We start from the raw sequence: 24,554 nt of genomic DNA, 5'->3' as shown, positions 1-24,554 counted from the left end.
CATGGGAGCAAATTCCACAGCCTCAGCACTGCATTAGACAAAGTCTTTTTACCTGCTGCTTTCTGTTTGTATGTGGAGAAAAGAAATCAACCTCACTTAAGAACTGTGGGGAAGAGAACAGAACTATGAAAATTGGGGGGAATTTCGCCAAGGGCTTCACTGAGGGCAGGATTGGATGCAGTAGTACAGGATGTAGCTGCTGGTTGGTGTGTGGTGCAGAGCAGGCTTCCAGGAATTCTGTATTCTTGAAAATCAAACTCATCAAAGGCACCTGTAGGAAAGGCTTTAAACCTGGCTTTGCCTCTCCTGAAATGTAAGGAAGCCTTTGTTGTAGTCTGATTATCTGCCAGTGGATGTCAGGAGGAAGATTTTGTGCCCCTTTAGTCAGAGTTAATGAAGCCCAACTGCTAAGCATCAGAATTCTAGAGTAAGCAATGGGAGCCTGTAGTAATACAGCAATGAGGTCCCCTGACCAGAGGAATCTTGCTCTCGGGTCATCGCTCTGACTGCTGTTTAATGGTAAAGAAAAGATTTTCAGATGTAGAAATAGAAGATTTCAATGAATTAGTATTCAATTCTTTGAGGATGATCTAATGTCTTCTATTTTTACAAATACATGGTATTTAAAAATGCCTCAGTAAGGAACCTGGATCCCTTCAGAATTGCCCATAGATATAACAGAAGTAATAACTAAGTGCATCATATTCTTCTAGTAAGTATAGTGCCAAATCTATTTCAGTAACTTCTTGCAATCAAAACAAAAGTGTACATTAATTACAGAACCAAAGTACTGCTAGAATTTTTTTAAATGAAGTCTTTCTTTACTAAGTTTTTGTTCTGTGCATGCTGTATGATTTTATTATTATAAATCCATAAACAATAAAGAAAAAGTTTGAGTTTTGTTTGACTAAGGTTATACCTGCCAGAGGAAGGCACTCCAAAAGGTTCTATCAAGAAAGATATAAAAGATATCAAAAAAGATATAAAAAAAGGGGCTTAGAGCTATTTCCTTTTAGACTTGTAAGGCAGGGCAGTCCTGTCCTGTTTGGCTCTCCTTGCTAGACACAAAAATGGTGTCTGTTAGTCATTACTGGAAGGAAGGAAACCATTGTGTGTGTAGAGGGTGACAAGCAAGTGCTGCCATGAGCCAAAGCTGAGATCAGAAGTTTACCAGCCTGCTTGCTTTTCCTGGGAGTACTGGGAAGCTTGTGGGGAGGCAAAGCTGTTTGCTTGCCAGGTGATGCCTGTGCACAGCTTCTATCCACTAGACCATTAGATCCATTTTGTTAAAGTACCTGGGTTTTCTGAAAAGTCCCTGATGTGCTTCTGGAGCTTTTGCAAAGCACCGCTCCCCTCCGTCGGGAAGAAGGCACGCGGGAGAGGGCCGTGCTGCTCTGCACCAGCTGGATGCAGCCTGGCCCGCAGCTCCACGTGCTGTCCCGCAGCCGTGAGCTTCCCGGGCAGTGCCAGCAGGCGCCCAGGGGACCTGTTCGGTGGCCACCTCAACGTGCAGCAAGGGCTGCAGCTGTATTAGCCATTATCCAGGTTCTGCGCTCTTGCCTAAGAGTCCTCAGCTCCATCTCTAACCGCTCGCTTCCTGCCCATCTGGAAATGCAAGCATCCGACTTGCAAAACGTCTTGGGAAAGAGAGGGAATACGCTGCAATGGAAGCATCCAATCCCCTTGTCTCCCAAATGGCTGTGTTCAGTAGGGGTGTAATTTGTGCTTAAAGGCTGTCCCCGAGGGCCTCCAATTTGGCAGGCGTACACTTAGGGAACAGAGGCTCTGAAGCCAAAGGGTGTCTCAAATGTAATGATATTTGTGTCTCACTATGTAGGTTTTAATAATCCATGAGTCTTAATATGGCCATGAGGACATAAATTCAGGGATTTTGACCTCAAAGCCTTTGAGTGTGTTTAAAAATAGCTCACCCATCCTCATTTTATCACTTCATATACTCTGACACAAATTTGGAACCTGCCTGCATCCCATCTAGCAGGGGAACACTATAATTAAGAATCAGTTTTGAAAGGCTGTTCTCTCTTAGCTCAAGGCAGAATAAGGCTTTATGTATTTTGCAGGAGATTATAAACAATTCATTGGCTAAAATTAGCAGTAAAAAGGGAGCCCCAGTTCTTTCCTGTGCTGTGGTTTGTACCACAAAGACTTAGTGTTTTTAAATCATGACAGAGCTCTCAAAAAACCTTGAAAGCGTATTATATATGTGTCACTTTGGCTCGGTTAGGAATAGTCTCACCTCTAAGCCAGAAGGCCATGGGTTCAAGTTAAATGCCTGGCCTTGCATTTAGTTGTCTCAAAATAATTTCATTACTGAAAACATGTTTAAATAGAACTGTGGGGAGGAAGAGTACAGCTTTTGTATCTGCAACCATACAGGGAGACACTTAGTTGCTGGGAAGAAATGTTAATCTAATGCCCTAAAACTACCAATCTGCCCAGCAGGTGTGAACCATCTGAACAGAGGTAGTAGTTTCAATATTGTGTTTGTTTTTAATCTTCTTGACAAAAGAAGTTCTAATCCTTAGGGCTTTAGATGTGATCTCCCCATCAAGAAGAAAAATTTTGAAAAGTTTGAATTGAAAATGCTACAGATGAACTTGACTGCAAAGGTAACTCTGTGCCAAGTCTGTGTTGTTTTGGTGGTGGACCTCGGGATATAGTGATAATCACGGATGTCATTTAACTTCCCATTAGAAAGGAGATTAGGGTGACTTACAACTTACACTTTATAGTTTTTTTGTTTTTTTGTTTGTTTGTTTTGCCAATAAGCCCACAACTATATAGCAAAAGTGTTGCTAGGATTGTTGCTTACAGGCATGCATATGAACTTATCAGAATCTCACTGTCTCCTAAATAAAATTGGCTTTTATGTTCATATTCTGTTGGCTTGGTAGAACACTTCGAAGGGTTTGGGAGTATTCAGGTAAAATGGAAGCCATGTAATAAAGTAGTATCTAATTTCATTTGATCCAGTTGTATGTGCAGCAGAGTTACAGCTCGTTTCTTTCCTTAAAAATAATTTTACCCAGCATTTTTCAACTTCTGTTCTTGTGACATGAATCCAAAATGCTCCTGGATAGATAAATTTATTTTATTTAACAGTATTTACTACATTTCAGTAAAGGTCTCATTGTTTTCAGCTTTGTCTCCTGTTCTCTTGAGGACTCTTCCACCACAGGAGTATTAGTGCTCAACTTTTTACTTGCTAAGTTGAATGAGATCTTAAATTGGGAGCACTGGTGGTGATTGGTGATGCTCTGCTGGAATCAGAGTTCCTGCCAGGAGTTGTAGACTGTTGTCACTCTGCTGGACGGACGGTTTATGGAAAACTCGTTAGTGTGTAAGAGAAACTTTGAATCTTGCAACCTGAATTATCAAGTTAAATGTTTTGGCCAGAACATTTTGTCTGGCCAAGATGTTTGGCGTATGACTAACATCTGGGAAAGGTAGTTTTATCTACATAAAACGCTGGTTTCTTCTTGTATGTGCGCTCGCTAAATAAGATGCAACACATTCCCGTTGTTATTATTTTATTTCCCATAAGCAACTGCAGCGGGTGCCGCAGGGAATGGCCGGGAAACGGGATAAGCCATCTTGTCGCAGCAGGGACGTGGGCCCTTGGCATCGCTTCTGGTGACTGCAGGTGGGAAAGCTTGGGCAACTCTGGAGCTGCCCTGCCAGTAAGAGGGTAGAGCGGGGGCTAGCCAGCTTCGCTGCGGAGGACAGACACATTTCTCTATTAAGATGTGGTCTGTGCTGGGAGAAAAACATTGAGAGTCCTCCCCGTGCACCCCAGCACAGCAGTGCTGACCGAACGCGAGACGAAGGAGAAAGGAAATAGCAGCGCTCCAGAGCACAGGGATCCAACTGTGCGAAATCACTGTGGGCGCTATTAAAATGCCATCTTCCTCTCCCTCCTCCTTCCCTTCCTCCCGCCCTCCCCCGGCTGCTGTCAGCCCGGCCGAGGAAAAGTCAAATAACGTACGACTGTGTTCCTTGGCACCGCAACTGCAATTTCCCTTCAGGGGCTTCGGGCTGGGGAATCTTGCTGATTCGTGCTATTCCAGCGAGCGTGTGCGCGAGGAGACGGAGCAGTGCCAGCTCGGAGCCCAAATCACAGGCGAGAAATCACTGCTGCTAAATCAGGTGTTGCAGAGGCCGGTGGAGAGAAAAAATCGGACACTGGGAAAAGTCGGAAATTGTTTTGTTTAGAGCTGGGGAGGTTAATGAGAGCAAGTTAGAAAGTGCTCTCTGTATATTCAGCCCCTCGGGATTCGAGCAAAGTTAGAGGGATTTATTTACTGATTATCCAGACTATACAACTGGCAATAAGATTAAGTGAGGAATTTTGGAACATGCTGACATTTCTTATTTGCATCATTTACTATGGAGATCATTTGTCGGTGCTGCCCTGAGGTTGTGGTGAACCAGGGCTTAGTCTGGCCCGGCAGAAAGAGCTCTGGTACTTCTCACGGCGAGAGGGATGTGGGGGTGAAAGCAGTTTCACGTCCCCTTCTGTGCCTCACTGAGGAAACATCAAGTTTGTCTAGGTGCTTATCAGAGGAGAATTTCAGAATCGGTTTCTAGACATCATTAATTATGGAAAAGAGTGCAGTTATAAGTGACATGTTACATTAGATCAGCTAAAAAGAAAAGGCAAGGCTGTAATTTATGCAACCCATATACTGGACGCTGTGCAGAGCTCCCCCACTAGAAGGCCTCCCCCAAGCCCCTCGCTCACTGAATGCAAGTGCTTGTGCGTGCTGCCCTTCTGCTGATGCTCACCTTTATTTAAACCAGGGCACTAAATACTGACCGTTTCCATCAGAAGTTACTGTCCGGGCTGAAAGGAATTGGGGTGGAGGGAACCATGGAATAGGAGCCCAGTACCAAATCTGGAAAAAACAGGATAATTGTTATTCTTTCTTCGGGTGCCTACCTTTAAGACGGTCATGCTTTGATGTGCAACTCCTGTATTATACGCACAGGCACGTGAAGTCATCAGCCACGTTTTAAACGTGTCACCTCGGGCGCTGTGTCTTCCAGCGGTTGCCCTCACCGAGCCACTGGCCCCGTACTGAGCCCTCACTTGCCCCTTGTTAACCCCCGAGGATGAGACATTTCCCCCTCCCTAAAGGCTTCCTGCAGCCCGGGCTGACGCGCGGCTGCTGGAATAAGGAGACCTTTGTTAGTCCCCTCTCTCGCACGGGTACTGCGAAGTAAAAGTCTTCAGTGCTGAACTTTTTCTGCCAGCATTTCCAAGGCTGGGCTTTTAAGGATTTTACTGGGCAGGAGGCAAAGATGAAGGGCTAGGTGTTATTTCAGTCCTCAGGACTCCAAGGACTTCTTTGCTCTGCACCATGGATGGTTGCTGGATTCTTTTGCTTTCTGTTTTCCTCTTCGTTGGCAGAAATTGAAAGACTCATATTTGCTTTCGTTCTTCGGGGAAGTGCACAGTGCAGCCGCTGGCTTTAACCCTCCGATGCCTGGCTGAGGCCTCTACCACTCATTACCTTCTCCCACTGCTCCGTTTACAAACCACGTCTGCTGCTGGCTCCTGCTCTTTGCTGCCTTAGAAGATTCGTTGCATGTGCTCGGTAACAAATGCATAATAAAATCCAGCCTGACCATCATCTAGGCTAATCAGCACACTTCTAGTCCTTATCCGCATGGCTTGAATTCCTGGGTGGCAGACCGCTATTGTGACTTGCCAACGCTCCTGCACCTCCTTCTCCCCTGAAATAACAGCAAATACTATGCCCACAATATCTCACATTTTAGATTTCTTTTTCTAGCTTGCCCTGTAAATATGGGGCACTTCATATGTTGTTCTGATATGGAAATTCTTTGACAGAAAAGTTTGCAAATTCCCAAGTAGTTTTTGTTCTATAAACGAAGGTGCTGTATTCCTAATGCCAGCTTTTTTATTATTTTTTTTATTATTTCTTTTGCTTTTGCTTGTCCAGCAGTCTGTTCAGAAAGGCACGGAGCAGCTGTTGGCCCTGCTTCAAAACTTACAGCGCAGGGAGGGTTATGTAAAAGTCCTTTGTGCGAGAGGTGCGCGGCGGCGGGTGGTGCGACTGCAGCCCAAGGGCTTCTCCGAGGGGAGGCTGCTGCTCCCTGCGATGTTTTATTTGTCACTGTCATGAGACCTACTTGATTTTTGCGTACAACGGAAAGAAAAGTAGAAGACGTTGGCAGAGTTTTAGGGATTGCCAGCTTGTAATTTCTTGCTGCTTTGCGCCCAGTATCACCCAATAAACAAGAGGGCTGCAAGACTGTGTTGGCTAATATTGCTCCTCTATTCCACTCTAGCCCCAGTTGCTTTTCCGCAGAGCTGCGACTTAAGTGACCATTCCCCTGCTGCACGCGTATAACAGGTTTATTCCTTTGTAAATGAAATGTTTTCTCTTCACAATGAATTTCATCTAGATTTTGAAACTTTCTGAAGATCACTGTGATCGCTGTGAATGCTGGTTCCATCATTTAAAATACTCACAGTCCTCCCAGTTTCTATTCATTTACAAATGCAATAGGTACAACCTGCCATCCTAGCATCAATAAGCACATTAAAAAATGCAGGCTCATATGGATCCCCTGATGGACTCTTCCAGTTTGACTGTGAACCACTGATGAGAAGAGCGCTGAAGAACTTCAGCTGCAGTAAGTTCTGAAGAAAAAAGAAGAAAACGGACCCTAGAAATGGACCCTAGATGGGGGATCCCTTATGGACCCCTTATAAATGGACCCTAGAAAGCTTACAGACTCTAAGTTAGAAATCAGAGCATATTATTGACTTCAGTCCCGTATTTTCAAGCCTGCTTCTTGATCGAAGAAGGCAGAGACTGAGCCTAAAGTAGATCCTAAACATTTGGGATCGCTATGGTTGATCGCCTGAGGGAGGCTCAGCAAAGGCACCAGCCATACGGTCAGGAGATGAGAGGGTGGCAAAGTGAGGGAAGAGGATGGCTGCCAAGCTACCCGGGAAATGTTCTTTCTGCTGCTTGCTTTGTTGTAAATACACAGAAGTAGAGTATTGTCCTTTACTTGTTGTTCCTTCCAGTACGAGAACCTCACTGTGTGAAGCCGTCATGTCCTTCGGCACAAAATACACCATGTACAATTGAGAGTATGTTAACCAAATTATATATGTATGCAGCAGCACAATGCAATGAAATGAGGACTTCAAGAACCAGTCGTAAAGATTTAGGGAAAGACGGGGGATTTAGGACAACTACAGTTTGCTGAGTGTTTGAATATTAAAGAACACTTGGGTAGAATAGATAAAGCAATGTTTAACGGTCGTGAGTTATACCATAAATGCATTTTATTGTGAGATGTTTGGTCCTGTTGCAAGCTTGCATCTCTGTATGAAAGATATGGAAGCAGCTCAGACTATTGGTTTCTGACAGCAGTTATGGATTTATTTCCTCCCCTTACCTTGCTTTGCTGATGCTTCGACTGTTACCCTTTAGCCTGTCACCTTCTAGTCTGCTGCTTCTAGGTCATTTTTAATAGAATGCCTTTTTGATTACAGAAAACTGGTTGATCCACTTTTCTAATGAAAACACTGGATAAATGCTCCTTCTTGGAACTGACATCAGGAATGTTATACAAGACATTCTTAAATATGCTGGCAGCTGCCCTGAATTTAATGAAATCATGGAAATTAGCAGTATTGCGCTCGCTGTGTGGCCAGCTCAGGACTGTTTTCAGTATGTTATCCAGTTTTGCTGTAAATTTCCAAAGGAATTAGTCTTCCTGCATTTTTCTTGGGATCTTGATCAACATGCTTACAGTTCCCACAATCAGGAAAATTATCATGATATTCCGAGACACTGTTCCTTTTTCAAGCGGCATGTAATTACCCAAAGCTACATCCTGTTGTACCACATTAAATCATTCCTCATGCACCGGAGAGTTTACAATCTGCAGTGGACTGATATAATTCCTGTCTAATTATGTCTATGTGTCCTAGACATGCATAGGGTGAAATCCTATCCCCATGGCAGCCAGCAGTAAAATTCCCACAAATCTGGATGTTTATAATTTCACATACAGTTTTTAATCTTTTTTTTTTTTTTTTTTTTTTGACAGTCATCGATCTTTCCTCCATATAGCTGTTTTCCTACCATACTAGTACGGAAGGTACTTAGATCTGTCCATCCAGAAAGGGAGCACTGTACAGCCTGTATGTGAGCACTTGTTGCTCATAAAGGGAGGATGATATTTTCATGAGGAAGACTCCAAAGAGCAACTATTTATGTAGCAATTTTGATCATTAAAAAAAGCGGTGATGAGGTACCAACATGATCATTCTTTCAGTGGCACCATGGCCTTGCTGCCTTCACTAAACTGCAAAAAGACTTGGTAGGCTGAAAGTACAGGGCTTACTGCTTGGTCATCAATAAGATAATCTTTTGAAATGTTCAGTCTTGTCTTTAGAAGTATTTTATCAGTGGTCAGATAGATGTGAGGATTTTTTTTGAAGTATTTCTCTTTGAGTTTCAGCATCACAACCAATTTGCAAATGCATTTCTGTAATGTACAGCAGTATACATTTGTGTTGTGGGTTGTCCTGTACTAAAGTGAAAATTGTTGTAATGCTCAGTAAGAAAATTAGCCATTTAAAAAGACTTGAATGTAGATGAAATAAGGTGTCTACATCACTTTTATCATGTCAAACATAGCGTTACCAGACAGCATTATTCTCAAACAGTGCTGTTAGCACCAAGTGCGGACCATTTAGAGAAGAAAGCCTGGTAACGTATAGGTGTGTAGGTACTATAGTGCTGTAGAGATAAATCTGTTAAAAATAAAGATTTCTGTTGCTCAAGGTGTTATGCAAGCACTAACATGAAGATGATGCCTGGCGTGAAAAGCCATCAGTTGAGACAGTTCATGATTAAGAATACTATGGCCAAAGCTTTTATAACAAATCATCATAAACTCATGAGAGATTGATCTTTTTGGAATCTAGAGAAAATAAATCAACAATACAAAGTCAACTCTGTTACAGTTTCAAACAGGAGAGTGACTCCTGAAGTATTAACGGCTTTTTGTAAATATCACCTATGAGCCTGTATGCAAAAGGTTAAATGTTTGCAGACTGTTCCCTTTTGCTGTAAAGATCAGAGACAAATTACTATTTTGACTTTACATTCCCTTGATGAGGATAATGATAAACATCTGTCACTCAGCTGCTCAGCCAGCTAAGAATCTTATTGCAATCCGTTATTTAAATAGGAGGAAAAAAAAAAGAAAAAAAATGCACAAGCTATGCTTTATATAGACAGCAAAGAGGAAAAGAAAGAGAATACAAGACAGGTCCAGGGGAGCTGGGAGGGGAGCGTTTTCCGCTTGCAGTTGCTTGGCTAGGATCTGTGGATATATGATCGATGTATGATTTTCCAATTATTTTTGGTATTTCAAAGGGAAAATTACAGTTAGTTTCTTTTCAAACATGGAGGGAAAGCAAAATACTGCATCCTGAGATTCATTTGTACATGCAGTACACTGCTTAAAGTTTGCTAAAAATCCTTGAAGTTTGTACGTTAGTGTGTCTGTTGGTGTTACAGAACTGAAAGCAAGATTTGCATCCAGAACTCTCTTGGTCTCTTTCACCGTCCCAAGATTTTTAGGAAGTGCTGCTAATTGTTTATAATTCTTTTACAAGCATTTGGAGGATTCTTTTTTTTTTATAGTGGTATATTAAATAATAAAACTACAACTTAACAAATCACAACTGTGGCCATTTAATCTGGATTGGACTGATCCAGCCACTGTTTATAAAACATGAAGCGCTCTCCTTGGCAGTGCTGCTCTAGCAGAGTAAGAGGTCAGACTAGCAATCTCTTTGGTGTCTTAATAAGGATGATTTTTCATGCAAGGAGAAGCCTCTCTTTGGTGACATGTTATCATATCTTGCTGTAATATTTTTTCACTTAACAAATCTGTTTCATATGAATCATGAGACTTACTACCACATAGGAATTGATCCAGGTTGTATTTTCTGAAGAAGGGCAATAGTACGGCTTGAAACCAAGCTCTCCAAGGTGACTATCATTTTTGGCATCTCAGTTGCGTTGACACACTGCAGTACAGCATTTGTGAGATCCAGAGGTGGATTGTCCACATGCTAAAAATTAACGTCTTCTAAAGCATCTCAGTTTGGGCATTGCGAATCAGAGGCACTCAGTATTTAGAAGTATCAGCCAATTTAGAAGTCTTGATTTGACACCTACTCATCCTGAAGCCCATGTATAAAAGTATAGGTTTTTATATTAATTAGAGATCCTAGAGAAGAGCTGTAACAGAATACTTTCATATACCCACCTACCTCAACTGCTCAGCAAACCTGTAAAGCGCTAGGAATTCGCAAATTTTAGCAACGTGCCACAATCTATATGGGGTTGTGCTTGTAGTGATAAATCTAGCTAGTGTATAGCTAGGACTTGCTAATAGGTTATTTATCTTTTTCAGGTAATTTCTGTTTCCTTATGTTTTTAGCTACCAACAGAACAGGTTTTGATTTTGTGCTAATATGGCTTAATTTGTTTTCCTAATTTTCAGTGAGAAATATGGTAGGTTGGAGTTTGGGGAACTTTTCACGTTGAAAATCCATTCTTTTGGCATCTTTGAGCCTGAGAAAGCAGTTTTGTTTTTGTTTTGTTTTTTTTCTAAAAGGATTTTTTCTTTCCTTTGTTAAGTTTTCTTGTGTTTAAACCCTCCAGACTGAAATAAAATTACATATCTTTTAGCTTCCTGTTGAAGTATGTGGTGTTTTCTATAACAAGGTCAGCTGTTTACATACACATAAATTATTTCTATCCAAAGAAGAGATCTCTGATGCATAAACCAGCCTGTCCTATGCTGAACCTTGAGTACTGTAACCAAAGATTTTTTACTGTCATCTGTCATAACTCCTTTGTTTATAGAGGTGCTATTCACATCCAGCAAGTTTGGGACTGAACTGTGGAATTTGTCACAACTCAATCTGCCTAAGTAACAAAGATTTTTTTTTCGCTTGTAGGAGGGTCAAATTCAAAATCCACCTTTACAGGGCTGCTCAGTGCTTGCATGAGGGTCGGGCTCGTTGAATCTCAGGGGTAAAGGATTTGCACTAGGTGATCTAAAATAATTTCTTAGGCTTTTGTTTACCTTCACCCCCATATCCCAACACTTGCTTTGATAAAAAATTCCAAGTTTGTGAAGAAATATATAATGTACTTTCTGAAAATACTCACACGTCTTGTATTACATCAACCTCTAAAAGTCGAGATTTCATAATGCTAAGTAAGTACTCATATTAAACAGGTCAGTACTTCATATTTTAACCTCCAGACATTCTCTGTGTGCCAGATTACTACAATGTTAGTATTAACATTAATTCCCAATTGATTTCCATTTTCAGCCTTTTGAAAGATTTGACTTTACCTTTATGCTTCTCCATAGACAGAAAATGATGAGAACGGCCAAGCAGACAACTTTTCAATGGACCCCCAGCTGGAGAGACAGGTGGAGACAATCCGCAATCTTGTGGACTCCTACATGTCTATCATCAACAAGTGTATCCGAGACTTGATACCGAAAACAATCATGCACCTTATGATCAATAATGTAAGTAACAAGGTTCAACATTAGCTTTACATGTCTCTTACATCTCTGACTTTCATAGAAAGGCACCTCTTGAATGTAACTGTTGAATGTAGCAGAGGGGAACACATGCCTAAAATTTTGCACTCTAAATCAAAATATTCCTATCTTCTGTAATAGTACTAACAAAATTCTGCAGCTTTCTAAAAGGCTGGTGCAGTGTTGCTACATTGCTTTTAGTATAATATTGAATTGGCTTCTTTATCAGTGTGTAAATTATGTAATTTAAATGTAGGATCCTTTTCTGTCTGTTTTTGATGTCATGAGACAAGCTGGAGTTGGGAGCTCCATCTAGGCAGTTCGTGTGAGCAGCAGAGTTGCGAATCCTTTGTGGGGGGTGCTTGAGGCAGTTCTTTTTTTGTATTTCTTTTTATTTGCATATCATCCCTTTTTAAGGAATAACTCTGGAAGCCATGGGCACACTTGTTTAGGTAAGCCAGTGCAGTTGTTTGATTTATTGTGTATGTGTTTCTTTGATCTGAAGGCTATTTGATTAAGGGAGTAGCTTTGTGATATCGTTGTTTTTTCACTGGACTAAGATCTCAACCTTCATTTCCTGGAAGAGTTCTGAGTAGGTCTTGTTGAACTAAGCTTTCTATTACTGTCATATAAATTAATTATAGAAAGCACAATTTCTGTTAGTTATGGATAGTGTAACTGTTAAGGCATCAAACAAATCAGCTGTTATGAATACAATACACAATAAAGCAAATCAGGCTAAAAAGTGGCATTTACTTTTGACTCAGCCACTTTCAGCATTGGTCTGATGGTTTTCACTTAGTCCTGTGGAATTTGCGTTATATTTAAGAGTTGAGGTGGTTGGATAAGTAATTTCTATAGGATTTCCTCGTCCATACGATACAAGCAAAATTTTCACACCAAATGCTAGATATATTCAGTTAACTTCTTTAAATGTAGATACCATACACACACACACACACACACACACATATATATATATATATATATATATATATATATATCAAAAAAGAAGTCAGACTCCAGATTATGCTCTAGTCATGGGTGAGTTTTTGCAAAACAGCCTGGGAATGAGGGAAATACCTTTCTTTCCCTGACATCAGCAGGGATTTTTAATTCATATAGTGGGCATGTTCCCTCTGCTCTTTCGAGATCAAAGCTGGCAGCCTCCTGCTTGGACTTTGCACAACTTCAGTGACTTTTGAATGGGCTGTTTTTCAGCTCCCATTTTGTAAAATGCCGAGTTCAGTGGGCAGTGAGCAGTTCCTTTGAAAGTTTACATTAAATTTTCTGCCACTCACCTCCTCATATGGAATAGTTTAAAGGTCCCTGAAGTGCGTGCCTTACTCAGAAATAGAATACTGTAATGTTTTGTGCTTTCACTCTCATCAGCTGTTCCGTTAGTAAAGTCTGCCACACTGGGTGACAGCGGCACACAGTAACAGCACACTTTTAACCTGATCTTCTGTTCACAGCCTGTGCTTGGGCTTACTAGTGTTAACTAAGACCTGTAGCACAACCCCAGCATTGAAACTTGTGCCAATGCATCACAGCTTTTTAGAAGACTGTGAAGAATGAGACTAAAACCTTTATGTGCCTCTTTTTGTGCAGCACGGGCAGTATAATACCATGCTAAAAAAATAGTAGTGAAGATATGAATTTTAAAAAATCAACACCATTTAAAAGAAATAAAGACTTCAATTAAGGCTGTTGAGCTGAGCAAAAATGTTCTGTAAACATCTGGAAAGCAGTGGAGCTCTGAGGGAAGGTGGGTCCTCTTAAACAGTGCACGTGTTGGAGTCTTCCAGAGTCCAGCCCATCACCAGGAGTCAAATGAGAGTGACCCCCACCTTTAATGATCATGTTGGGTCCTTTCTGTTGGCCCATCACGTTGCCTCCAAAACTAGAAATGAAATTGATCCCCAGGAGTTTGTTTCCTGAGCAACTGTAACCTCCCAAGGACTCCTGGAGCTTCCTTTCTGTTTGTGGGCCTGTAAATGAGCACTTGCAATTCAGGGACAGTATCAGATTCAAACGTGGTATACAGAAGATAATCAGATGCTGTCTCTAAAGCTTATTTTGAGGCCTAAGCCTAGATGGTTGTATTCCAAATAACATCCCATGTTCCTCCCCTAGGGTGAATGTTGATTACCTTAAAGAAAATACATTTACCACAAAGAACTGCATTGAGTTACGAAAATTGCAAACATGCACAAACAAAATACGCATTTCAGAATTTGTATTTCATGGTGCCTAGATGTCACAGATTATACAAGAGGGGTGGTCTCACAATAGATGATGTATCTCTGTAGGCAGTGGTGATTGATATTCACAGAATCAGAGAATGGTTGAGGTTGGAAGGGACCTCTAAAGAGCATCTACTCCAACTGCTCTGCACAAGCAGGGACACCCAGAGCATGTGGCACAGGGTGGCATCCAGGTGTGTTCTGAAGATCTCCAGAGAAGAAGGCTCCACAGCCTCTCTGGGCAGCCTGTGCCAGGGCTCTGTCACCCTCACAGTAACAAAGATTTTCCTCACATGGAGACGAAACTTCCTGTGTTTCAACTTGTACCCATTTTCCCTTGTTCTTTCACTGACCACCACTGAGAAGAGTTTGGCCCCATCCTCCCTACATTCTCCCCTCAGGTACTTACACATGTTGATCAGATGCCTTCTCAAATCTTCTCCTGGCTAAACAGGCCTAGCTTGCTTAGTCTTTCCTCATAAGATACTAATCTCACTTGAGTAGGAGAATGGCAAAGTGAAGGTTAATAGCAAACGTATGATCAAAGAATGAATCATCCCTGCATGACAGCCATTACTGTCTGTAGTAGTCGGTCCCACTGGATCGACTGGGCCGATGGCTGACGTTTCCTTGCAAGCACTTTTCTGCCCGTTTTTCAGTGACAGGCAGTCTTTGGGTATTGCCATACAGAACGTGTGCTGTGGTTCAGCTCTGACTGCAGTCCGATGTCCATGAGTTAACACATTTGAAACTATTCTTGTGATCTGTTTTCTCTTTTCTAGAAAAGAGCAAAGGCACAAATAAGTGTCACTTTACTTTTCTCTTCCAATCTGGAGAAAACCGTTATTGTGGAAGATCTAGCACAATCCAGTAAAGCGCATCTGTCTGTAGAAGGAAGGAGGTTGACTGAAGGATTGTCCTTAACGTAGCAGTCATCTCCTTCCAGAAGAGTTTAGGGAGTTACTTGCGTCTTGTGCTAGTGACAGGCAGGGATCTCATGATAATTGTTACAGGCTGATTTTTTCAAACAGATATTTGTGGTTTAGCAATTCTTTTACAATCGGCTCTGGCCTTAATTTAATTTTAGGACTACTTCTTCTTTTTTTGAAGTGATGCCATTAAAAATGCTCACTTCATCAAGTTGAATGTGATGCTGTTTAACTGTGATATCTGTTTTTAATGTGGAGTTTTTGGCAATCATAAGGAAAGTAGTGTATTCTGGCTCTTGATCAGTACCATCTACTGGAAAACAGCATGAGACTCATGGAAAATTTTTGCCGGCTTTGCTAAGAATTTGTGTATCTCCTGTCATACGTGAATGGGAAATGACAGCAGAGCATAGTCAGTGTGGATCTGTTCCTCTGAAAGGTCCTTCCAGACCTTCTTTTCATTGCTAGGTGACAATGAAGGGTCCCATGCCCGTGCAGTTTGCTTGTTCCTGCTGACCTTGTCTGACCACAAGCGTTGTCTAACTGTCAGGTTTAAAATCCTTTTAGTTAAACTAGCGCAATCCCCTTTGCAAATGCAGCTCAGGTTTATGTAACCAGAATCCTGGGAATGTATTATCGTTAGCATCTCCAGCTCAAATAAGCTTCATAGCGCAAAAAGCCAGATGAGAAATAGATCAGAAAAACAACAAAGGTCTCAAAGGCAAGGACTTAGCAGGTCAGCATTTGGTCTGTTTACCACAGTCTTATTTATCAGAGTACCTCTTGCTTTTTGCCTCTCTTAACGGGGCCCAGGTTTCTATAACCAGTGTTTTTAGCATTTCTCTTCTGCAGAGAGTTTTCAGCTGGATCAGTCCCTGATCTAGCCTAATACAGAGCTGCATGGCTGCTGAAATTGCCATATACAAGGTAGTGGGGAAGACGCAGCTCGAGTAAGGAGAAGCTGTACCTAGATGGGCTGAAACCACAGGGAGCTCCTAGAGAGATGTATGTACAGAAGTATTTCATTTTCATCCTGTTGACCTCAAAAAAATGTTAGGAAGTTTGATAAGCAAAATATGCAAATCCACCAATACTGTCTACCTAGTTATATATTCTTATCTCAGTGTTTCCATGATCAAATATTTGCCAGTTGACTTAGCAAAGAGCAGGATAATAGTGGGAGCTCTGTGTTTTTAAAAATATTCATGCCAAGTACTTAGAGATTAGAAGAAAGACTGTTGCTAATGGTAACCCTGTGAGTTTTCTGTACAGGGCTATGGAGAACTGAACTGACAGCTGCTAATTCAACTTCTTCTTATTAGAAGGGAGAAAATTCATGTGACTAGTATTGCCTTCTCTTTCAAGTTCATGCTGTTTAACAGACAACTGTCTTTTCCACCGTGGTCTACCTGGCACACATGAAAACAGTAGTTCCTTCTGAGCTCTGGTTTCCCTGGGTGTCTTCTATACTTTCTTTTAACAGTACTTCTGGAGTAACAGTTTCAATTTAGTTGTGTTTTGTCCTCTGGTACAGTGGTTCCCCCAACTTATTTGTTCAGTATGGTATTTTCAATGGCTAATAGCAGTGTGTGTTTTTGTTTATTTTTTGTCTCATGAACTAGGTAAAAGAATTTATCAATGCAGAGCTCCTCGCTCACTTATATTCTTCTGAGGACCAAACACTCTCATGGAGGAGTCAGCTGAACAGGCGCAGAGGCGCGATGAAATGCTGCGCATGTACCAAGCTCTTAAGGAAGCTCTAGCAATCATTGGCGACATTAGCACTAGCACTGTGTCCACCCCCTGCACCCCCTCCTGTGGATGATTCCTGGCTTCAGCAAGCCCGCAGGTAAGGATCTTTATGTGCATTTTGCGATGAACATTAGGACAGGCAGATGTTGTCATCATCAGCACTTCCTCCCACTCATTTTGGGCAGCTAGTCCTCCAGGTCTTTAATGACATTCATGAGGAAATCAGAAAATGTTGCTGCTATCTAGATGATGTTTTGAGTTGCTTCCAGTACCTGAGAGATGAAGAACATGCAAGTAAGCTTCTTTTATTGCATACTGCCAAGAATCTCAGAAGTAAGCTGGACTTCAAATACCAGTGCTCTCCTTCCAGTCAAGTCACTAGCCTTCTTTCCTAATATCATGTACTGTATTCAAGAATGTCTTTGAGGAAAGACTAGTTCTGGTTTCAATAAGCACTGACCTTCCTAGAACATGAAAAGCATTATGTTCTCCTATACTATGCTAGCGGGAAGCCAGATCCAGAAATCCAGGCGACAATCTCCAAAGCAGATGAGGGCCAGCAGGCCTTCGGTATGGTTCAATTTAAATGCTATTTTTTAAAAACGTTTTCCCACATATACATGTTCTCTGGATGTGTATGTAAACGCCTGTCTTTGAGAGAAGCCCCAGTGGACTTATAGCTTAGCTGGCATTTCACGTTGCAGCTGCTTATGTCACCAAATAGTGTTTTGTTTTCTTTGGAAAATGTTGTCATGGATATAAGATTTTTTTTTCACTTATGTCAAACAAACAAAACTCCAAAACTTACTGAGCATCTTAATCTCTGGTATTTCACTAGATCACCTCCTCCAAGTCCCTCGACTCAGAGGAGGCCTACCTTAAATAATCCCCCAACCAGACCTCTGTCTGGCCGAGGACCAGCTCCTGCGATCCCATCTCCAGGCCCGCAAGCGGGGGCTCCCCCAGTCCCATTCCGCCCGGGACCGCTGCCTCCGTTTCCGAGTGGTGGTGAAGCCCTTGGAGGACCTCCCCAAGTTCCCTCTCGGCCAACTCGGGCTCCTCCCAGTGTCCCCAGGTAAGCCATCCACATCTCCTAGTGCCGGGCATCATTCTCTTCCTCCAGCCTAATGGACTGATTCTGCGCTCTGCACAGCAGTCATGTGTCACTGTTGAATAGGTATTGGAACAAAGCAAAATTAAGCATTACCTGCAATGAGTCAAAGGCATTCTGAGGAACCTATTTTTGGCATAAACATCACTTTCTGAAAAGATAAAACTCTTTCAATTATATATATATATATCTAAAATATGTACATATATAATTAGATATGTATTTTACATAGTACATATATATTTTTTACCAGACAGTTGATTCAAAGCAAGTAGGTTCTTTTGCATTAAGAACCACTGTTGTGTTGCATCCTCTTGAGGGGTTCATAAAGACCAAAGTCATCTCTTCCTCCAACAGTACAGAGGCACTGGATACAATAACTCGCTTTAGTCATTCTGAGTCTTCACTAATGACTCTTCTGGGGGAGAACAAGAGCAAGCCCTTATAGAATCAGTGGAACAAAGTGGTCAGAGCTTGACTTTTATTTCACGGGACAAATAATTTACAGCCAGTTGAAAATAGTCCTTGGTTGTCTAATGGTGTAGGTCATATAGCACAAAATGGTTGGTTAAAGAGCATGATTTCATAATCACATTGTTTCCTTTACTTCCAAGGGCTTTGTATTTATCAGTACTTTAAAAAGTAACGTCATATATTTTATAGGCTTTCTGCGTGGCATGAACTGGGGGTTGTTTCTGCAAAATATTTGAATAAAATACCCATCAGATTTATTTTCACCATGATCTAATACTCTTAATCACTCATAAATGTGAAAAGTTCTGATTCCAAGGGCTTCAGGAACTTCCAAAATTATTAGAGGCATGGGCGGATTGGGCCATGCTGGAACAAAAGGCTTTCTCCATAATAATTAATAAATTTACATTGAAATTAATAATGATTTTCAAGAAATGTGGGTTAAAATAGAAGCAGAAAGAAAATGTGCACATTTTCATTTTAAAATAGTAATTGGAATTAAAGCTATAACCTGCCTTTGGATGAAAACTACTAAATGCTTTCTTTTAAAGAGGTGAGATATACCAGAGCTGTTAGCAATTTAAATCTGAGAGTCAGCATTTCTAATATAATTTCCCTTTATAATATAAAGAATGGGCGCCCAGTGATGAAATGCACAATTTTGCCCCAGTGGATATCCTAGCTTGGATTAGGACTACGGAAGAGAAACACAAAATTGCCTTTCATGGTACTAAACTTGACCATGAAAAGGGGCAAGTTGAAATGCAGTCCCCTTAATGGGAGATTTTTGCTCAGGGCTGAAGGGCAGTGGCCTCAGTTTTTCCACTTTGCCATCAGAGAAGAAAGCCAGACAGCAGAGAGGAAGACGAAGCCCAGGGCTGTGTCCGTCGCTCTGGCGCAGACCCATCCCTCCGGCAGTGCTCGCCTTGCCCTCCCGCCAGCGGGCACCTCTCCTTGCCCCTGATTTTGCATGGCTCTTGCTTTCCCAAGTCTGCTTGCCAGGAGCAGGTCTGACCATAACCTTAGTGATGCCAAACTGATGGATGGGAGGGACATCAGACAGGCATTTCCAGGCTTGCAAAAGCCACTTAGGGAAGCAGCCTGCGAGCAGCTAAATTCATGGCTGAAGCTGATGGCCGGCAAAGCAGTGGCTGATGAAGGAGCTTGGGGCTTTTACGGTGCTGTAGCTGGATATAAAACCAAGCGCACTCCTGCCTGGCACTTTTGTGGAAAAAAAAATGTCTGCAATCTTCTGGACTGGATCCTGGTTCTCCTTTTTTTTCTCTCTCCCTTTTTTTTTTTTTTTTTTTTAAGAGTTATGAAAGCCTCAGATATAAAAATCCCAGATGCTAAAAGCACGAAGGAAGGGTCTGCCTTTTTGCTGCAACTTCAGATTTCTCCTGCTGACTAAACATTGCGAGAGGAAATCCCAGGGAAGGGGCTGCGGGGGAAATCACCTGAGGGGGACAGTGTAGCAGGCTCCGGTGCCTGTTAAAAGTTGCTTTTGAGCCTTGGAATTTCTGCTCCGCTTGGTCTGGTTTTAATAACAGCCTTTGCAGCATCGAAGGAAATTGACTCAGAAAATGGGTCTGAGATATTAAAGGGAAGAAGAATAGTTGCGAGGAAGAGTTCTTGCAGAAACTTGAGCTTTCCCTGTGACTTATTTTTGGACTGAGGCTCTGCACTCTGCTTTGCCCCTATATTCTGCAGTGATTCCTTGAAGTGTCAGGATTTGACGTATTTAGGGAAATAATGTAGCTTCCTGAGAGGAAAGATGTTCTCTTAAAGTTGTTCTAGCTTTCAAAAGAAGCTTTTTTTGCACTCCTAGCACTGTCACATGGAGCTGAAAATCCTGATGTGCCAAAGAAATAGAAGTTTTTTTTTTTTTTTATGCATTCTGCCACAAGATAAAAAGGTCGTTTTCAGGGGAAAGTTCTGAACCATCCTATTCCAATGATAAACACATTTCGTTTGGAGAATTTCCCACCTTATTACTGAAGTACAGCTCCTGCCTTTAATAAAAAACCTTTTTTTCCTCTCAACTTCATTAACATTTAGTCACAGCAATTGTGCAGGAACTGAGCTCTCTACATTTTCTCACTGTTCCTCGCTCCACTGTACAGGGAAAGGAAGAGGGTTAGGGGAGCAGGAAATAATTTCTTCCTTGCTTCACTCTGATTCTAAAGCTGTTTTGGGTTATGTGCTCTGAATATTTCTGTAAGGAAATAGAAACTATTTGCATGATACATGCCTCTTTTAATTAATCCCACTTGAGGTGGGTGGATCTCTCCCAGCAAAGCCTGTGAGTAAAGGCCCTTGGCTTTGTTAAGGGCTTGATGCCAAAGCATATATGATTTGTGAAATATCCCCCACTGCCAGAATTTAGATTATTCCCCCTCTCCCTTGAAAGGCTGCAGTAGTATTTTAAAAGAAAATGCAGCTGTGCGCTCGTTTTGGTAAGGTAGCTTTGAGTAGACACTTGAACCACTGCAGTTTGCCATGGCGTGTATCTGTCTCCCTGTTTGCAAAGCCTGAACTTGATCAATTTTAGCTCTACCGTAGGTGCTTTGATTTATGACATTTAAATGCCCTGAATGTGAATTGAATTCACTTGAATTCAGTTGAATGGATGCAGTTTTTCTGCTGGCAGCAGGGCCCGTGGTGGCGGTGGGAGCTGCTCTCTCCGTGCCGCTCTGCTGCGCTACCGCGGCTTCACGAGGGCCTCCCCCAGGGAAGGGCTGCAGGCCATTCCTCACTTGGCTCTTAAAACGTAGACAATCCCACTTGTGGTGGACCCCCAGGACCTGGTTAAGCATAGGTTTCAGAGAGCTGCCTTCAAACAGGGAGGAAAATGGACACTTTTGTGCAAATGTGTGTTCCTGAAGCCTGCCGGTGCGTGGTCCCTGCAGACTGTGGCTGTTCTTTAAGCATGAAGCAAGCAAGGGAGAGAGAACACATCATGCTGGTGGCAAAGAGCGCCATACCCTGCCTGCCACCTCCAGCTGCCTCCCTGCAGTTCACTGCAACCCACGGGCAGGCAGCAGACTTGAAATATTAAGTTAAAGTCTTCTACGGTGGATTTTTAGGGATCAGAGTTCTTTGAAAGGATCTACTGAAAAGTCTAACACTGTGCACCAAACAGGAAGGGGATCCCTTGCAAAAAATCCCATGTGATCCTCTGACTACAGTCTGTCCTAATGCATAGGCACATAGGGCCAATGGGTTGGCCTTCCTTACTCCGGGAATCCCCTCTCTTCTAAGAGTTTGACCTTGCAGCCTTAAAAACATACTACTATATTTTAATGGGATACAAATAATAGTCAAATAGCCCCTGCATCGAACTCTTTTGGCAGGAGTTTTGACACTGTGTTCAATGATCTCTGTCTGCAAGCACAGCACTGTCCCACAGAATGAGCTTCAGGGGAGGTGGTAGTCAAAAAGTATAATGAGCAACTAGGAAAGCTTCATGTGTGCAAATAGACAAGAGTGTTATCAGGAGAGGTACCCAAATCCTGGAGGATTTAGAGGGAGACAAGGAAGCCATTTCATATCTGCGGACAAAAGAGCATACAGCTGTATGGGGTGCTGCAAAGCCAGAGCCCATTGTAGCTGAAAATACTGCTCTTCCATAGTAGGATTCCAACTCTGCCTATCCAAGTACTCAAAATTTGTGAGATTTATGAGATTACAAATTATTCTTGCTGTTATTTCTGCCCTGGGGAAAGACACCTCTGTGTAATTTGTTACCAGTCCAATTTACATTTCTTGATCAAAGGTATATATACTACTATGTTCCTCTTGCTGCTGTCTGCTTTGAGATTCCATTTATTTTTTCTTATCTCTTAGAAGGGAGATCTGACTTTCTCCTTCCTTCACTCTCTCCTTTATCACTATTCTGTCTTTGCCTCTTTCTGCCATTCCCTCACTGTCCCTTTCCTGCCCATTCTGTTTGCATGCTTTTCCACATTCTTCCTTCACTTAGGTTCCTGTCTAAGGCATTTGTCTCCCTTCTCCATATAGTCCATATATTCTCTCCTTTACCTTCTCACCATTTTATGTTGGTTTCTTTCCAACCTACTCCTTTCCTGGCACCTCTGTGAATCTGTCTCCTGTTCCTTACGTTTCTCTCCTCTTTTAACTGTTTTCCATCCAGTTTTCAAACAGCGGTATCTGGCAGTCTTTCTTAACAGCAGCCTGTGTCAGTGGTGGTGATGACCATTAGAAACACTGGCTATTTTTACTTAGAGTAACCATACTAGCATGTGCAGAAAAGCAGTGGAGGAATGCTTGTCATCTTAACTAGGGGCATCTGGTGGCTTCAGTCCTAATGGAGACACCAAAATAAGCAGCATTCTGAATGAGGCTGAATGCTGGAGGAGCTGGCCAGAAAGCAGGTCACAGCAGGTTTTAAAAACATGTAAAATATCACAATACATCAACTCCTGTGGTTTCATTATAACTCTGCAATGCTGACTTTAAGAGAAATTTGGAACAGCATTTGCGCAGAACTGACTCTTCAGCTGCCTAAACTGTAATGCTGGGAGAGACAGGAGAGTCTTCACTCCTGTTTCCAAGAGCTTCTCGCATCGCTGTGCTTTCTTCAACACTAGCAGTGGGATTTTGCTCACCATATTCCCTCGTTTACTTCTCACCCAGGTAACTGTCCTAAAGGTCAGGTAAAGCAAAGTTTATTTGATATCAAACATTAGAATCTAGGTATTAAACCTGCCTGCACTGAATCTAACTCTCACCGGCATCTCCTTTCATAAGCCAGGCGCTCCACTTTACTTCTTCAGTGGTGTAGGGATTTTCTGATGGGTTGTGACCTTCAGTGCCCTAAGACAGTTGAGCAAATGTTCCTCAAGAGTCAGTTATTTGTTTTCTTTTTTTCTTTTTTTTTTTTTTAGGTTTAGTTCATTTATTATATCTCAAATATTTTTTTCTTTAATATCATTCCTGAACTATTTTCTCCTCCCTGTCTTAAAACGTACTTAGCAAAATTTGTTTTAAAATGAAGTGGACGAGGGGAGATCCACTTTACTGTAACTGTTTCAAGTACTTTCCCAATTCAGCAAAGTGGTTCAGGCTGGAAAATGGCTCCTCATTACTCTCTGGGTAGACCAATCCCACAATATTGGGAAGGGTACATGGAAATGATGCAGGAAAGAGGAACAGAGCAAAGGAGGAATCTGAGAAGAGTTCTAAGAAGTGATTCTGGGATAAAGCTACTGCTGGGAGTGCAGTCCCCAAGCATAGTGGCAGCTTTGGGAGTGTCAGCTGGTCAGCTGGATGAGTGACTAATTTATTCTGCTAGGTATTTCCAACAAAAGCTTTTTTTGCCTTCTTAGCTTTTTCTCTTTCAATATACTATTTGTAAAAGGAAGTGGTTTTTATTTTTAGCAACTCTGAACTTGAAAAAGGAAAGTAGAGTGGAACAATAGCAAATGTTGTTTGCCAGGAATGCAGACAGGAACCAAAGTTTTGTCTCTAATATTTACTTAATCTCAGAGTAGCTAAATGACAGTTGCCATAAAGGCTATGAAGGGCTAGCTCAAGGGTGTCTTTCTTGCCATGTTTGGAAGAGTGGACAGAATAGCAGGACGTTTCTAGTTTTCCTTATGTTTGAAGAGAAAACATAAGACAGTAAACAGAAAACAGTGATAGTGTAAACTTTCTGAATCTGTCAGTAGCTTGGAAGGCTAGAAACTCCTGTCCGCTGCAAACTGTGCTGGATCATTAATGAAACGAAGGGCACTCAATAGTCACATTAACAGCACTGGTAATGATAATCATGTTAGTGTCTGTCATCATAGACAAGAATAGGTGCAATTCCAGCTGGAGGTGATAAGCAGGATGTGCACTTCCTTCCTTGCACCAAGGTAAGTAAAGAGGAGAGACACAAAAAGGTGGAGGGAGGTCAAAGAAAAAGGAAAGGCGAGGAAGGAAGAGAAACAGAGTGAGCAGAAATAGCGGTGATGTTTAAAGACAGGGTACACATGATTCTCATTGATACTGGACACTGCATTTGAACAACGAACAGTACATAAGGCTTTGGCTACTATTCCAAGATAGCTCCTCCTGCTGATTTAGTGGCCCTCCCGTTGACGGCATTTGTTGCGGGCAGAGGAGGGAAAAGCAGCCCTGGGAAGGTATGTGCTCCGTACTCCTAGTCCTCTTCCTCCAGGCAGAGTTTTGATCTACCCAGCCACCCTGACCCAGGCTTTCTGAAGGGTTGTGACAGTCCTCCACTAATGTGTTGCACACTTGCTTAGTTGACATGTTCTCTGCTGAAGGGCAAACAAGAACAAGCAGTTTGTTAAGAATAATAGTCAGTCTTGGTTGTTCTGTTCAATTAATTTCATTGTTTATTCAAGCAGAGTTTTCCAT

General features: G+C 41.9%; 1 protein-coding gene across 1 annotated transcript in view; it reads left to right on the top strand.

Annotated features, from left to right (window-relative positions):
- The window catches only part of DNM3 (dynamin 3), a 151,241-nt gene that overhangs the window by 121,409 nt on the left and 5,278 nt on the right, over positions 1–24,554 (top strand). Inside the window, 5 exon segments of the mRNA XM_088524463.1 lie at positions 11,476–11,640; positions 16,453–16,504; positions 16,507–16,631; positions 16,633–16,679; positions 17,421–17,657. Coding sequence (XP_088380589.1) covers positions 11,476–11,640; positions 16,453–16,504; positions 16,507–16,631; positions 16,633–16,679; positions 17,421–17,657 — 626 coding nt within the window.

This window comes from Tinamus guttatus, unplaced genomic scaffold (assembly GCF_059628265.1).
Source record: "Tinamus guttatus ecotype Peru unplaced genomic scaffold, ASM5962826v1 Tinamus_guttatus_pri_ptg000211l, whole genome shotgun sequence".
NCBI lineage: Eukaryota > Metazoa > Chordata > Aves > Tinamiformes > Tinamidae > Tinamus > Tinamus guttatus.
Note: the sequence above shows the minus strand (reverse complement) of the source record. Positions and strands in the feature narration are given on the sequence as shown.